The sequence below is a fragment of the Staurois parvus genome, unplaced genomic scaffold (assembly GCF_062004578.1).
Source record: "Staurois parvus isolate SC_StPar_1 unplaced genomic scaffold, SC_StPar_1.0 ptg000172l, whole genome shotgun sequence".
NCBI classification, from domain to species: Eukaryota; Metazoa; Chordata; class Amphibia; order Anura; family Ranidae; genus Staurois; species Staurois parvus.
This window is the reverse complement of record NW_028317968.1, coordinates 7,297,560-7,315,686: the sequence shown is the minus strand read 5'-3', so window position 1 is coordinate 7,315,686 and position 18,127 is coordinate 7,297,560. Positions and strand designations below refer to the sequence as shown.

Genomic DNA, 18,127 nt, shown 5'->3' with positions numbered 1-18,127 from the left:
GATAAATTGGTAATGCTGGTTACCCACCGCAAACCACAGATAGAATTGGTATTACAGAAAAATTGTAGGTAAGCATCCTTGATGTCTATGGAGGCCAGAAAATTCCCCCTGAATAATCTCAAATGACCCCCGCAATGGCTGACCTTGCATTTTCCATGCAAAGAATTTGCACCCATAGCATCAAGTTGAGAACTTTCAGGTCCAGAATGGTTTAGCCTTTCAGGTCCAGAATTGGGCTTTGGAACTGTAAAGAGGTTAAAGAAGACCCCATGAAACCCACTGTTGCCTTATTGTCAGTTGACAGTTAGTAAAATTTTATATTATGCCTAATTCTGTAGTGTAACTGTCTTTGTCTCTTTTTGTAAGTTTCAATAATACATATATTATAAAAAGAGGTTTGAGAGGAAACCTTGAAATCATTCCACTGTGGGACACAGAACAGAAGCTGTTGCACAGCAGTTAGGAGACCTGCCCTTCAAGACAGGGAATGGGAAAGTTTGCGTACATGAAGTGGGGGGGTACAGTGCGTAACTTCAGCTTGCAACTCTGGGAAATGACACACTGAATACAGGTGTGTTGGGACCACAAAGCCATGAAGATCTACAAACATACCCCACACCAAGAACTGGTGGCACCCCGTTTCAAGGAAGAGACCCTGGCATTAGACTTGGCTGGCTTGGAAGGCCATGTCTTCTTAGGAAAGAATGTTCCCATTTTAGACTTGGCATTGGAAAACATCAGAAGTGGAAGACTGGTAGTGGTTCAAGCCTTTTTTCTTTTTGAGGAGGAGAGTAATTTTACCCCCTGTAATTTCATTGATGTATTTGGCCAAGGAGGGACCAAACAAGGGTTTGCCAACAAAGGGAAACTTCTCAAGGCATTTCCTGCATGGGAGCAGAGAATCCTGTGCATGTGGATAAGGTGACAACTTATTCTGGAAATTTGGTGAAGAGTATCTGCCAAGGCATCTACATAGTGGGACAAGTCCATAAGTAACAGTTCCATTTGATTGTGGACAGAGGTATTCATAAGAATGGCACCATGGTCACGGTATATAGGTTTAGTTTAGACTGATGGACAGCCATAAAAGCAACCACAGGTTGCATGACTAGAATTGCCATGTAGGAGAGAGCTTTAAAGACTGCCTCTAAACTCTTGTCTACCAGGTCTTTAACTGGTTCCTGCCCGGCCATTAGCACAAAGGCGGCCGGCAAAACACCTCGTCCCTCCAGGTGGACGCCATATGGCGTCCTTTCAGGCATGGACAATGTGCCTGCCCGCAGGCCCGCTCCGCGGCGCAATCTGTCACCAGCCATGTACCTCAGACATGGCCAATGACAGATCTGTGTACCGGCCCTGTTTCAAATACCATGTGACCTGCTGTGACCAATCACAGCAGGTCACATGACAGTTGTATACAATGGATGGCTTCCTTTTATGCCATCCATTGTATACTAGTGTGCCTAGCTGTGAATGGTCACAGCGATCACATGCACAAGCTGGGAAAATCACTGCCCAGCTGTGTCCTGTGATTAGCCGTGGCCACATCACAGCTAAGCACAAAAAAAAAAACCCTGAATGAATCGATGTCATTCAGGTAAATGCTTGCTTATAGCAAAGTAATTCTTTACTATAAGCAAAAAAAAAATACTGATCACTTCCTCAATGTAGTACAATGTTACTATGGTAACATTATACTACTTTGGTCATAGTGAAATATGAAAAAAAATCTTAAAAGAAGAGAAAAAATGTAATACGAAATTAAAACTAATAAAAAAAAAAACAATTTTTTTAAATTATATTTTTTTTTACGTACTGTAACCAGTCAGTGTCCCTGATCACCGCCATGCCAGTTATATGATGATGCTGTACTGCACTGGTGACAGTATGTAAAAAGAAATAGCGAAAATAATTTTTAAAATTTTTTAATTCTCTGAAAAATTATGACAAAAAAATGACAACTTTAAAAAACTTGACATACCTCTTATGAAATACGTTGGACTGTCTACTTTGCAAAAAGCGTTATTTGGGGGATATCTGTACTGTTCTGACATTCTTGGACTTCAAGAAATTAGATTGGCCGTCAGTAATTCAAGATTGATCAATATTCACATATATCCCAAAGTTTGTGAACTCTATAACTTTCCTACAAACTAAATAATACATCCTAATTTGGGTTATTTTCACCAAAGACATGTAGTAGAATACATCTTGGCCTAAATTTATGAATAACAATTATTTATTTGTAAACTTTTAAAACAGAAACAAAGAAAAACGTGTTTTTTTTTCAAAATTTTCGGTCTTTTTTTGTTAATTTAGCAAAAAATAAAACCCCCAGTGTTGATTAAATACCACGAAAAGAAAGCTCCAGTTGTGGGAAGAAAATGATAACATTTTAGTTTGGGTACAGTGTTGTTGGACCGCACAATTGTCATTCAAAGTGTGAGAGCGCTGAAACCTGAAAAATGGCCTGGGCAGGATGGGGGTAAAAGTGCCTGGTATGGAAGCGGTTAAAAACATGATTATCCTCCACAAGGGCTATGAGGCTCTTATTGAAAAAGGGATTTTAAGGATCTGTCACAGGAAATGCCCACTTACATACTATAGAAAGCTTTCCTCAATATGATATTGTTGGACAAAATACTTTTGAGGACAGAATATCTTCTCGGGGTGAGGCCAGTCTCCATATAAGATTAAATCAACCAGGAAGGTCTTGGCTGGTTTTGCTGATTTTTTTTGTTTTGTTTTTTATATGAAAATGCAGTTGACCTTAAGTTCCTATACCAGCCAACCTCAGGTGAAAAGACACTGGTTGCTCCAACTCTAAACAAGAGCTTATACAGAAAAGTGCAGCACTGGTACTTAGATCATATAGTGAAGATGTGTAAACACAAAAATATTCCTGTGTGAACTTATAATTTACGTAATAATAAAGAAATATGAAAAAGTCCAAAAGTGAAGTGTCCAACAGTGTTGCTTAAATCAATCATAACCAATGGAATGGAGTGACATCTGTGCAGAGTACATCGGTGACAATCCTCCACCACTATGCACTCACCAGAAGCCAGAAACAACTGAGTTCTATACAGATATCCCTCCAGAAGATGTGACCTCTCCAGTGCAGGAATGGATATGCATCAGATATCAGATGCAGCTGGGCTCTGTATGGAAATCCCTCTGAAGAATGTATGACTTCCCCAGTGCAAGAAAAAGCTAACAGTCTGATGGTGGTGGACCCTAGAGAAAAGAGCTCACAGACCGGAGCCCAGGAAAGGTAGCATTTAATGTAGTATTTTTATTTTGTAAAAAAGCAGTTACATCCACGTGGAGCACATAAAAAACATAAAAAACAGAACAGCCACACTTACAGATATGGCCGTCGGACCATCACATGGACTCAGTGGTGTGATGTCAGCACATAGGCTCCTCACTGATGCGTTTCGTGCACACACAAGTTCTCAAAGGGACCCACCTCCTCCTAAGCAAGAGCTGACATCTATACCAATAGCTATAGTTTTCTTTAGTTTTGTAAAAATTAAGCAGGTACAACAGTGCCATTGTTGATATCCTCCAGTACTATTCAATCCTATGGGGGACAATGGTGTAAAAAATTAAGCCCTGCCATCCTGGACTCATTGCACTCCACAGGGAAACAGCAGTGCGAAGTTCTCCTAGAGAGACAAAAAGGTAGGTGCACCCTGGAATGAAGGTTAAGAGGGCTTCCACCTCGTACTCACTAATCTGCTTCAGAAATAAGGGAGTTTTAATTCCTTCCTTCTCTTGACCTCCACAATGGGCATACACAAGCAGTCTTCATAGCCTAGGCTCTACATCAGGCAGACCACAGCTCTAGACCAGTAGAGCACCCTGTGATTAACTCTACGTATGGTACGCACGTAACTTCCATGTATGGTTCTCCAAGGTACTACCAAGAAGTCATCCAATCCAGTAGCTGCACTAAAGCTGCAGTGGGTATGGTGCAACCAGGTCCTGATAGAAGAATCACTATGGAAAAAGTTCAGAAAAAAAAAGAAAGTACTCCATATTGGAAAGCAAAGTAGAAAACTGAGGCTAGCTGGGAGTGGGAGGGGTTGTAAGGGAGATGTCCTAGCAGCGTTTTTTGCCAGTGTTCAGTCACCTGAAGGTAGCTGCATATAACCTATTTGTTAGAATTTAAAGAAGCCTGCATCCTGTACAAGCAGGAAATACAAGTTTATATAATATACATTTGAGAAATGATGAGAAAAAAACTTAAAATATTGAAAAGCTTCTGTAAAAGTCTGTAAAAGTTAAAAACAGTAAAATGTCTCCAGCAATATCTAATTCATAGTCTGAATTTAAACGCCTCAGGATGTTTTCTGAGAACTACTGCCATCAATTTGTTTTATTAAAAATTACAATAACTCTCTGTATACAGCACTTTGCCTGTAATAAAGTGACATGTTATCATAAACTTTTGAGGCTTGAAGTTCTTAACATTCTCCTGTGAGAAGGACATTAGGTCAGTTTAGCTGCTTGGGTTTTTTTCCTATATTTTGTTTTTCTCCTGTCTGAGAACACAATTACAGCCAACATATTTGCTGCAGTGATGCAGGATTCTCAGGCATCTTTATAGGAAACCCTTGAAGAAAATATAATTAAGTGTTCTTTGGGTAAAGACTACACTTCCGCCTACATGCTGCCTACAGCAATGGCTAAATGTATCTTGTTCACCCCATATAGACAATCCATTAGATTTGAAAGAGCAGCAGTTCCCATATAGAATGGAAAACTAGCACTATGTACTGTATAAAGGTGTTTACTTTAGCAAAAACATTCCCTTATTATTTTACACAACAAGGAACATCTTCTGCTCAAAGAAACATAACAGGATCGAATCTCCCTATGCTCGAGAACATCTTGTCATATTATTTAATGCCAGAGAAGACATTTGAAGAGAAGCCTAAGAAGATACAGTATATGATAAAAGTTTCAATGTGAGACCACAGAGGAATGTATATTGTAGAGGCATTTGATGTACAGAAACAATAAAAAGTTTTTGTTTTTTTTTCTTTTAAACGTGGATGTGCTTAATACACTCCTTATCCTTCCTAGCCAGTAGCATGCGGTTTCAATTTTGATATGTACATGAAGGGGTCAGTTCAAGGTTTTCACCTAAATTTCACAAAATGTTTACCAAACATTTAGAATACATTCACACCATGTGAGGTAGGACTGCATTGGACATATATTCCAGTGCAGTCCCGCCACATGATAAAGCAAAAAAAATCCTTTGTGAAATTTGTGCGAATTATGGGTGAAAATGCAGACAAATAGGGCCAATATGTTATGTTTCATGCTTGCAATCTGATGCCCCACAACTAAATAGTATTTGCATGTTGAAGCAATCTGATGTCTATTTTGCTTTCTTTCTAGTTTTTTTTTTTATTTCTATCTGTCCATAGAGATGAGGATCACAGATAAGTGCCTTTTGATCACCTAAGCATTTATTTAATTTTGATACTACACTACATATTTTGGGCATGCTACCAAAAGCAAAACTCAGATGTAAATATAATATAGAAAAAAAAGAATTAATATAATAGCAGTGACAGCATCAACTGGCACTTTTTTTGCTTTTTCAATACAAAACTACCTATCAAAATTAATGAGCATTTTTGCACCTAGGTAATTTTGCTAGTAATGGTGTAAGTAGTATTAAGTATGATATATGGAAGAGTGAATTGTCCATCAGAAATACGTGCACCATGCATGGCTGTGTTGACTGTCTTGAAGGAAACTTGCGGTGGGTTTTTAGAGCTATTATGTGCTGCTTTGCCATAAACCACTTTACAATCTTTTACTCCCCCGTAAACTACCCCATCAGAAAAAATAAAACATATGTTTTCTTTTTTAAACCGAGTGGTGTCTGCAGCAATTTACCTACCCTATAGATAGAAACATAAGCAGTGCAACATCTTGCATTACCTTTTTGTCAAAAGCAACACTCAGATCAGACACACTAGTAGCCTTACACTAGTAGCCTTACATATATCCCGTAGTCTTACAACAAAATATGACCACACAATTTAATTTATAACCTGTGAAAGCCATTCTTCATCCTCCTGGCCACTATGGTCTGACGCCAGACTGTCATAAGAACCATGCCGTGTGATAGGACCAGGACTTCCAGGAGGAACCACTGAAAAACAAGATTTTAGAATGCTTGATTAGAGCCATTCTTTAGCCACAAAGAAATGTCATTACACTTGAACTCCAGACAGATTTAAAAGGCACAAATTAATGAGTGTTTATTAACACATCATAACAAAAAATATTTAAATGCAAGTATTTAATTTTCTCTTGGCATCAACCTCCTACAGTCCCTGTACAGCAGAGCTTTGACTGGTAGAGGAAAAAGACCCATGTAAAAGAAAGTGTGACTTAAAGTGAAGTGACTAGCCTCAGGTGATAACAAACATTAAACAAATCCTCCTACGTAAGTAGTACCTGTTTATCTGCGGCCATTTCTTATGTAGGGCCTTCTAAAACACACAGATCAAAGGGATGTTCTCAGCTGCAGAGAGCAGGGGCGGGGATCTGATGTCACACACACTGCAGAGCTAGAGTACAGAGTTCCTTGTAATCTGAGAGCTGACTGGAGGGAAGAGACAACCCTCTCTACACACTGTCATAGAAAAAATAACAGAGCCGAGTGGGGAGGGAGTAAATCTGCCAATAGACTGTTGTGTGAGCTTACAGTTCTATCAGTGACTTGTGCAGATAGAGGAGGACTCAGCATCACTCTCAATGCTTTGGATTCAGGCTAGTACATACTGTAGAAGGATGTGCTTTGTTCATTTTTTATGTCTGAAGTTTACAACCACTGCACTGTGTAACAACAATGTGTATTTCTCAGGACTAGATTTACAAAAAAACAGCTCAACTGGCAGGTAAAAAAACTTCCAGTTATATAGTTCACCTGTGATTTTAGATGCTTGTTAGTGGTCCAGCTGTAATTGATTTTGAAATTTAATCAAATTGTCCTTAACCTTGTATTAAAAAAAAAAACTTTAATGCTGAAATCTAACAAATATTGTTTAAATTAAAGATCCCTGTGTACTTTCAGGTATTTCCTGAATCTTGGTATACTGCTGTATTCCTAACAGACCTGTGCATTAATCAATCTTGGCTTTGCCTTTATACAAGGATTGCATGTATTAATGACTGGCCACTGTTGCTGGGTTTCTGGTCTTGTATTTCTTCTCACCCTGTAATTTTCTGCAGGCAGCCCGTAGTGGGTGGACCTGATGGCTTTCACCCACTGCTCTGGTCTTTGCATTAACTATATGCATCATTCTGCTTTTTTGTTATGTCAGCATTCTACTGAATGCTAAGAAAGTAACACACAACTTCAGCAAATTTAGGAAGTCTTTTAAGATCATATTATTTTAGATGCAATTACTTATTTTTTCCCTGGCCTCACCTCTTCCCATCAAAGAATCTGCAAGGTACTGTACCAGCCTGTCATCAAACCTACTGCTGGCTGTCTGCTGCAAAAGAATACAGCAATAGCTGTATATATATATATATATGTATAATATATATATACATATACACATACACACACGCACACACTATATTGCCAAAAAATTGGCTTTAATAGAAAAAATGTATAAAGTCACACAACAAACTATTAAGGTGAACAACCACCATCGGCACGTCACTAAATTAAAAAGACAACGTTGTCTGAACACCCAAGCAGCTGCTCATACAGCCAAATACATACATACATGGGAATCAGTAAACGGAACGGAAGCAAATAAAGGAGAATTCACATTAAGAGTACTGCAGCCGTTGTAACTAAAGAATCAAAATAATGCCATGGTAAACACTACATATCCTAAATATTGAAGGCCATCAAAGTTACAGGCGTGGAAAAGATCAGTCCCGTAAGCTGCCCGGATGGCTCATGTGTTCCATAGATAAAGGATAGTTGATCAACCAAGTGTCCACATATGGAGTACACATAGGAAGTGTATTGCTGCATACTATGAAGATGAAGTTGGTCTATGACCATGTGAGTATTATGTGAACTGAGTAATCATCTATAGGTATATATTGGCATCTGCATGTAAGCTTCAGGTAGACAATACATTGCTTCATGCTGTGAAAATGGAACCTATAGCCATATACATGGTAGGCAGACTGATATAGTCATAGGTAGGCATATACCATAGACACCTATGATGGTATATGCCTACCTATGACTATATAGGTCTGCCTACCATGTATATGGCTATAGGATCCATTTTTACAGCATGACACAACTTATTGTCTACCTGAAGCTTACATGCTGATGCCAATATGTACCTATAGATGATTACATGACCTACCACTTCGTGGCTGAGTTGCTGTTGTTACCAGTTGCTTTCACTTTGTTATAATACTACATTTGCAACAGTTGACCATGGAATATTTAGTAGCAATGAAATTTCACGGATGGACTTTCACAGATAGCAACAGTGCCATGTTCAAATTCACTGAGCTCCTGACAGCGATCCATTGTTTCACAAATGTTTGTAGAAGCAGTCTGCTTCTAGGTCCTTGATTTTATGCACCTGTGGCCATGGTTTGGAGGGGTGTCCCAATACGTTTGGCAAAATAGTATATATATATATGTACAACATTTGCACTACATATACATATTTCATGACATGGGGTACACCCATGACATATGATAATCAGAGAAATAAGAATTACCTAGTTAGAGCATACATTAGAAGTTGTTTCCTTTTAGAGACACTGAGGAAAATTTACTAAAGGAGTTGAGAATTTATACTCATATGTTGTGTGAATATCATTCAAAAGAGTGAATATTCACTTCAGTTATCTAATCATGTGAAAAGCTAATTGCTGTCCAATAATATGCAGATAAAACAGGTAAACATGTGCTTTCTTTTGAACATGACTTGAGTTACGATTCTCAACAGCTTTAGCAAATTAGCTTCATTGTCACTGCTTTAGAGAGTGAGAAGGAGAGAGTCACAGCTCTGACTCACTCTCTTGTTTAAAGTAGTTGTAAATGTTATTTTATGGCTCCCACTGCTGCTTCTCTGTCTTGTGAATGCAGGGAGAGAGCCATTAGAGAGGGGCACAGAGCTGGATCAAGTGAGGACTCAGGTAAGTATAAGGAAAGAAGGGGAGTTGATACAAAGATACAAATACAGGGAATGCATTCAGGTAAAAATGCCCCGGATATATATATATATATATATATATATATATATATATATATATAAAAGAGAGAGATAAATATAAATATATATATATATATATATATATATATATATATATATATATACACACACAGTTGTGTTCAAAATAATAGCAGTGTGTTGAAAAAAGTGAATAAAGCTCAAAATCCTTCTAATAGCTTTTATTTCCATACACACAAATGCATTGGGAACACTACACATTCTATTCCAAATCAAAACATGAAGAAAAATAGATCAAATTTGTGTTGTTCCTCTTAAACAATTGAAGAAAAGTGAATATTAGACTGTTCAAAAAAATAGCAGTGTTTGTATTCTTCTTTACAAACTCATACATTCACTATATAAACTGAAAAATGTTTGAAGATTTTGCTTTCCTTTGAATCATTTAATATTTAGTTGTATAAGCACTGTTTCTGAGAACTGCTGTACATCTGTGTTGCATGGAGTCAACCAACTTCTGGCACCTGTGAGCAGGTATTCCAGCCCAGGATGATTGGACTACATTCCACAGTTCTTCTCTATTTCTTGGTTTTGCCTCAGAAACTGCATTTTTGATGTCACCCCACAAGTTTTCTATTGGATTAAGATCCGGGGATTGGACTGGCCACTCCATAAGGTCAATCTTGTTGGTCTGGAACCAAGATATTGCACGTTTACTGGTGTGTTTGGGGTCGTTGTCTTGTTGGAACACCCATTTCAAGGGCATTTCCTCTTCAGCATAAGGCAGCATGACCTCTTCAAGTATTCTGATGTATTCAAACTGATCCATGATCCCTGGTATGCGATAAATAGGCCCAACACCGTAGTATGAGAAACATCCCCATATCATGATGCTTGCGCAACCATGCTTCACTGTCTTCACAGTGTACTGTGGCTTGAATTCAGTGTTTAGGGGTCGTCTGACAAACTGTCTCCGGCCACTAGACCCAAAAAGAACAATCTTACTTTCATCAGTCCACAAAATGTTGCGCCATTTCTCTTTAGGCCAGTCAATGTGCTCTTTGGCAAATTGTAACCTCTTTAGCACGTCTTTTTTTCAACAGTGGGACTTTGCGGGGGCTTCTTGCAGATAGCTTGGCTTCACATAGGCGTCTTCTAATTGTAACAGTACTCACAGGTAACTTTACACTTTCTTTGATCTTCCTGGAGCTGATTGTTGGCTGAGTCCTTGCCATTTTGGCTATTCTTCTATCCATTCAAATGGTAGTTTTTTGCTTTCTTCCACGTCTTTCAGGTTTTGGTTGTCATTTTAAAGCATTTGCGATCATTGTAGCTGAGCAGCCTATCATTGTCTGCACTTCTTTATATGTTTTCCCCTCTCCAATCAACTTTTTAATCAAGGTACGCTGTTCTTCTGAACAATGTCTGGAACGACCCATTTTCCTCAGAATTTCAGAGAGAAATGCACTGTAACCAGCATGTACAACATTTGCTGCCTTCCTTCCTTAAATAAGGGCAATAATTGCCACCTGTTTTTCAAAGAATGAATGACCTCACTAATAGAAATCCACACTGCTATTATTTTGAACATGCCCCTTTCAATTAGTAATTCAATTACACAGAATCAGCAGCATGCATTTCATGACTGTTGGGTCTGTTGGATTTCTATTACTCTACTACACCTGCTAGTAAATTATTTGCCATGTAGAAATATCATTTCTACCAAAAACAGTGATTGATCAGGTTAGTGATGTCTGACTGCTATTATTTTGAACACAACTGTATATATATATATATATATATATATATATATATATATATATATATATATATATATATATATACATACACAGCAGTGGCATTATAGCTGCATATATTACATATTATACCTAGCTTACAGGGCTTGTTGCTGGCCATTACTGTAATGCTCTATGTAAAATCATTATTTGCATCTTCAACTGAGCATGGTGTATTTCTCTTACTGTTTCTCAACACCAAGTCTTGTGTTCCAACAAATATCTCATCAAATTATATGCCATGTGCTAGACAGTTATTTTCAGAGACCCATGCACACATCATGATTGTTTTCTATTTCCTGTTATCATAGATGCTCAGGGAGACTGAACACAGTACATTCCTAACAGGAGGAAAATATGTGAGCGTGTACTGTCTCATGCTTCCTTCAATTAAAATGTACTGGCGGCAAGTTCACAAGACAGGCAGTAGTGTGAAAACGTAGCCATGAATGATCATGAGCTGATGCTAAAAAATGTAGAAAAACAATATTAATAACTGTTTCATGTTCTTGTGGCATCACCTAAATATGTTAGTTGATGTGCTATTTGTTGTAGCTTTTGTCAGGCCAATCCATTAAAACAAAATGCATTTATTGAAAAGTTCTGTACACATATACAGTGCTGTAAAAAAGTATTTGCCCCCTTCATGATTTAATTTTTTGCATGTTTGTCACATCTAAATGATTCAGATCATCAAATTTTATTATTGTGCAAAGATAACCCAAGTAAGTACAAAATGCAATTTTATTAAATGATAATTTCATTTATTAAGGGAATAGAGCTGTCCAAACCTGCCTCGCCCTACGTGAAAAAGTAATTGTCGCCCCCTTCCCCCCCCCTTGTAAATCATGAAAGCACTGCAATTAATCACATTTGTTGGAAAGCTGAGTTAAATTTCACTTGCCACACCCAGGCTTGATTACTGCCAGACCTGTTAAATCAAGAAATCAATCTCTGAAAAAGTGAAGCAAGCTAAAAGATCTCAAAAAGTAACACATCATGCTGTGATCTAAAGAAATTCAAGAACAGATGAGAAATAAAGTAATTGACATGCTAAAAAATAGGACTTTCAAAGTGCCACATTCAAATATATTGAACGATAAAGAAGTAACCTGGAGAAAAACAATCTTCACCAGTGACTACTAAGTGGAATTTATAGGCACACCACAAGACATGCAATTATAAAAATACAAATTTCATTACAATTTCTTAGTACATAAAAACATCCAACACAATAAAATCAATGCTAATCTATTGTTATGTACACATTAACAAAAGATGAGCGAAATATATGCATAGGCATGCTTGTCCAAATCCAGACACATCAATGCGTTTCGAAAATAGATAGTTTCACCAGGACACTGTAGGTATACAAACTAGATGTAAGGGAGAAAGAAAAATGATGATAGCTTATATACAAATATAGTATTGAAACAAACTTGTACTTACAAGTACAATATTATATTGGCTAGAGCATGTTGTTTAAAAATTGCACTGATCCAAAATGAATATATGGCGCTGGAAAGTCTGACAGGCGAATAAAGGGACAGAGCTAAGGTGATGGAGTGGAAGGCAAGAGATCCCCTCTATTGGTATATTACATGTAGAAAGGATCAATATGCATACCTTAAAACACAACAAAACAAAAGAAAAAAGAAGAATTTTCATAAAATTTTCATTAACCCATCTAGGACTCCAGTCACTAGACCACTGGTCTCCACATGTCCCCTATATCCCACAAAGAGGGGGGGAGGGGAGGGGGGACAGAGGGAAAAAAAAATAAAAAAATTTAATGGGTCGTAACGGAAATGAGGTATGTATATATTGAAGATACAATAATTGGAATCCAAAGCACAAAAATATACCACTCAAAAGTTTGGGGTCATACCCCTGAAATGCAGCCAAAAACACCGGGGATCTTGCACCGGTTTAATGATACCGATGTGCTTGAAGCTGCATTAAGCAGCCCAAAAACATCTGGGGCACAGGTATATAGTATAGTATCATTATATGAATTATATGCGGACATGAAGAATGGAATAACTATCACGTACCTGGTGATGGAGGCCAATGGAGAGAGGGCTTTCCTTACAGCTAAGTTCAGGACTCCCCTGAGAGAGGGACAGCGGGAGTCAGGCCCAAAGTTGCACAGGTCGCCTGTAGGAGTGCTGGTTGGTGGTCTACTCAGAAGCACGGCTGGTGCAGGGAGATAGGTCTGCAGACAGGAGGCGCCTGTGCGTGGTATTCAAGCCCAGATGGGAATCTGAGCAGATGTAGTCAGATGTGATAGCTGAGGTCATACACAGAGGAGCGAGAGAGAGAGAGAGTATCCGTAAGCCAGGCCGAGGTCAGATCAGGGATAAGGCAGAGTAGACAGGTCAAGGAGCAAGCCGAGTCGGTAACAGGAAATCACAGGTCAAAGTCACAGGAAACAGGAACAGGGCACGGGGAGCTAAAGATCATCCAGCAACTTGAGGAAGTGATGAGCCTCCTTATAAAGGCCGCCTGGCACCAGACTGAGGCTGATCTGTCCTTCTGTGGCTATGCAGAGTACTGGCAGAAATGCCAGATCTTCCATAACCTCTGCCGTGGACAGGACCCTGACAATAACATTCATGTATATCTTACTGGATCGAACATCAAGAGTCTGTATAGCCACTCAAACGACAAAGGCTAGGTATATCCACTCGAACCTAGAAATATTACAGGGTCCAGTTGTTTGTAACCCTTTCCACTATGGAAAGGGTTACACAGCCATTGCTAAGGCTTTAGGACTTCAGCGAACCATGGTGAGAGCCATTGTCCACAAATGGAAAAAACTTGGAACAGTGGTGAATCATCCAGGAGGTCAGAAAACAACCCAGAACAACATCTAAAGATCTTCAGGCCTCACTTGCCTCAGTTATGGTTAGTGTTCATGATTCAACAATAAGAAACTAGGCAAAAATGGCATCCATGGGAGAGTTCCAAGGCGAAAGCCATTGCTGACCAAAAAGATGAGACAAAAACTGAACTTTTTGGAAGGTGTGCGACCTGTTACATTAGGCGTAAAACTAACACAGCATTTCATTAAAAAAAACACAATACCAACAGTAAAACATGGTGTTGTGATGGTCTGGGGTTGGACAATTTTCCATAACTGATGGAACCATGAATTCTGCGGTCTACCAGAAAATCCTGAAGGAGAAGGCTCGTCCATCAGTTCATGACCTCAAGCTGAAGCACACTTGGGTTATGCAGCAGAACAATGATCCGAAACACACTCAGGTTATCTTTGTGAAAATTTAAGAGTGACAAATATGCCAAAAAACAAAAAGGGGTAAATACTGTTTCCCAACACCGTATACTGCTAGCCAGGAGATTGCTGACATAGTGGGAGAATGTCTTTTACTTAACTATTGTATAATTGGTACAAGTTAATCTTAAAGTGAAACTATGGGCAAAATTGAAAATGAGTTATATAATGTGATATTTGCATATACGAGAGCTAAGACTACAAGTAGGCCTATGCATGTTTTAGATGTGAGTAACATACACTATATTGTTATTTTATGTTTTTGCAAGGAAGAGTGGGCAAATATTGCCAAGTCAAGATGTGCCATGCTGATAGACTCATACCCAAAAAGACTGAGTGCTGTAATAAACTCAAAAGGTGCTTCAACAAAGTATTAGTTTAAGGGTGTGCACACTTATGCAACCATATTATTTTAGTTATTTTATTTTTACTTCCCTCCACCTAAAAGATTTCAGTTTGTTGTTCAATTGAGTTATACAGTTTATAGGTTACATTAAAGGTGGAAAAAGTCATGAAATTATTTATCTTTGTCTCATTTTTTTACATCACAGAAACCTGACTTTTTAACGGGTGTGTAGACTTTTTATATCCACTGTATAGCCAGGTTCCGGCTACTGCAAAATGGAATCAAGAGGACATTGTCAAACAAAAGCACAGACTACCTAGTTCTCTCCTAATGCACGGGAGCCAGACCGTTACATCACTTCCTGCCTATAGAGGAGGGGAGCTGTTCTTCCTGGACAGAGCAGACCTGTAGTTCTGCAGTCAATTCTCACTGTATTTTACAGCCCCTTCACAACTGCAAATTCCAGAAAGCTGATCCAGCAAAGGATTATAGGAGAGTTTATATATTGTATTTTACTGCTTCTGGCGGGTTCGCTCTCTCAGCCCAGGGACTTTAAACAGGATGGTTGGAGGCTGCCGTTCTGCATCGGGACTCGGCGGCCTAACTGGTGGTAGTGACACACAGCTCATTCTTCTGCTGCACCACAGATTCTCACACCAGGTGTTTACAGCCACTCTCCACTATCCAGTGATCCTCACAACCCTTCTCAGCATTATCCTTCACAGCAGCCAGTGCACCAGCAGTCTACTTTATCACCGCTGCTTCCCCTGCAAAGTTATAGAGAATTACTCAGCTTATTCTGCAGTGCCCAAGACTAAATCTGTACCAGGACTGGTGAGAGGGAAGCTGCCCATCTCTCTGTTTACCCAGTTGTATAAGGACACTGCTAGCATACACCAGTTTATCCAAAAAAATCATGGAATCCTTGCTTTGCTATTCCCTTAGTTCTGTCTGCAGATCTGACTCTGCCATAAATCATCATATTCATTCATCACTAGTTGCTGACTGCAGGTAGCCAAATGACGGCTGCACTGCGGCCAGCCAGTTCTGGGAGGCAGTCTTATGATGTCCTCCCAGAACGAGCTTTCCTGCGTGCCCCCGGTGGCACGCACCTGGCAATCTCCGTGATTGCTGTGTCCTACAGACACAGCTGATCATGTGGTGTGGTAAAAGGCCAATCACAGCGGCCTTTTACCACGTGATCAGCCGTGTCCAATGACACTCTGATCACCGAATAAATGCAATTGCCGGTTCTCGGCTGTACTTTCCTCGCTGTCAGAGCGTGAAGAAAGTACTGCTGAGAACTGGCAGTTGTCAGAGCAGGGATCGACACCGATCATCAACGAACTGATGATCAGTGCCCTGATGATCGGTGTCCAGCAGTGCCACCCACCAGTTTCATCCACAAGTGCCCAGCAGTGCCTGTCAGTGCCACCCACCTGTGCCCGTCAGTGCCACCCACCTGTGCCCAGCAGTGCCACCCACCTGTACCACCTATCAGTGCCCATCATCAGTGCCACCTATCAGTGCCACCTCATTAGTGCTGCCCAGCAGTGCCACCAGTCAGTGCTGCCTATCAGTACCCATCATCAGTGCCAGCTCATCAGTGCCGCCTATCAGTGCCGCCCATCAGTGCCGCCTATCCGTGACACCTCATTAGTGCTGCCCAGCAGTACCACCAGTCAGTGCCACCTATCAGTGCCGCCGATCAGTACCCATCATCAGTACTGCCTATCAGTGCCGCCTGTCAGTGCTGCCTATCAGTGCAGCCTCATCAACGCACATCAGTGAAGGAGAACAATTACCTGTTTGCAAAATTTAAAAATTTTATAATAAAAACAAAGAAAAACATTTTTTTTTACATTTTTTGCTTTTTTTGTTTGTAGCGCAAAAATTAAACACCCAGCAGCGAGTAAATACCACCAAAAGAAAGTTCTATTTGTGAGAAAAAAATTATAAAGATGTCATATGAGTACAATGTTGCATGATCGCGCAATTGTCATTCAAAGTGCGGCAGTGCTGAAAACTGAAATTTGGCCTGGTAAGGAAGGATGTATAAGTGCCCGGTAGGCAAGTGGTTAAAGGGTCCCAACATGCTAGCAGAAGATACTATCCACAACCTTTGGATTGACTCTATATCATGTCCACAACTACTTATCACTTATTTAAAGAGGCTCCCCTCCATTATACAAATATCCAAAAAAGGCATTCAAGTGGTCCCATTGTGTTGCACCAACGGTCACAAGGGAGCTGGCGGTCTTCTAAAGCCTCTTCTTCTCAACCAGTGTTGCATTCACAACAGGCACCATTGATGCACAGTGGTTATGCACATATTATGTCTGTTGACGTTATTTAAGCATTAATATTCACTTTATGTTACTATTGCATGGTCCTTCAAATTGTGTAATAAGCTGTAAATAGTCTCTAATCTCCTAAGAGTTGGCATAAGTTATCCTTGAGATATTTGGTACAACTGTGATTATTGTAATATTGTGTCCAATGCCCTTTTTACTCTGTGCTGGGTATTATCAGTAACTAGTTTGGTGAATATTGTTGGTCTAACCGTGTGATTTTCACAAATTGAATACGACCCCAAAAATGTAACAAAACACCATGTCTGAACCTAGAGTGTCAGAAGGGTTGAGTAGCTTGCAAGGTCAAGGCAGCAAAAGAAGACAGGCGTCATCCAAAGGCTCCTATGGGGGTAGCACTACACAAATAAAGCCAAATAAACAAGTTGCAGACATTCACTCCTACCTACCAGCATCATACCCTGCCACATTCATATATTGCATCATCTCATTTAATATTCAAGCTGACTGGGCAAGGACAAACTTTAGCTGTACTCCATTCAAGGAGCAGGAGCTTTAGCATGCCCTACATTCACAAGTCCAATTGTGTAGAAGCACCACAACTTGGACCTGGAGATAATTTCTCCACCGGAACAAGACAGCTAAATAAAACTAAAACTTGAAAGGTGTTTTCACCTATCCCTACTGAAAAAAATTTTTGACTTTACATACACTGACAAATTTAGATAGCTGTTAAAACAAGGGTTTACGAGTGCTGTCATTCATACTGTGACTGTCTACTAGTAACAAAAACTGTGAATGAAGTCTAAAGTAATGATGTAGCACATTCCTCACACTGCATTGTTCCATTTACAGTATATATAGGATATACTCAAGAGAATAACAAAAGGTAACTTATTGCACATAAGCACAGAACATCAAGGTTATGAAAAACATTTTATTGTGTTTATAGCAGCGCCAACGTCACATTCTCTTGCTTTAACTAAGCAGCAAAGAAGTTTTCTTGAGCTTTGTATTAGCTCAATCAATGTTTTCCCCTGAACCCTAACCCTTGGGTGCAATAAAGGCCCACTAATTAATTATTAAAGTTTTCTAACAGCCAACAATTCTTGTATCTGGTTTCACTTTGCTCTCATTACCCACTCGTTGTTCAATAGTAACTGACAGCATATAATTATAAA

The 18,127-nt window shown here is 39.4% G+C and overlaps 1 protein-coding gene across 8 annotated transcripts in view; it reads right to left on the bottom strand.

Moving 5' to 3' along the window:
• Positions 1 to 18,127, bottom strand: part of BCAS3 (BCAS3 microtubule associated cell migration factor) — a 1,369,778-nt gene that overhangs the window by 661,383 nt on the left and 690,268 nt on the right. For all 8 annotated transcript variants that reach the window (XM_089676635.1, XM_089676630.1, XM_089676633.1 and 5 more), the window contains one exon: positions 6,081 to 6,181. In XM_089676635.1, the coding sequence (XP_089532761.1) occupies positions 6,081 to 6,181 (101 nt within the window). The remainder of the gene's footprint in view (positions 1 to 6,080; positions 6,182 to 18,127) is intronic.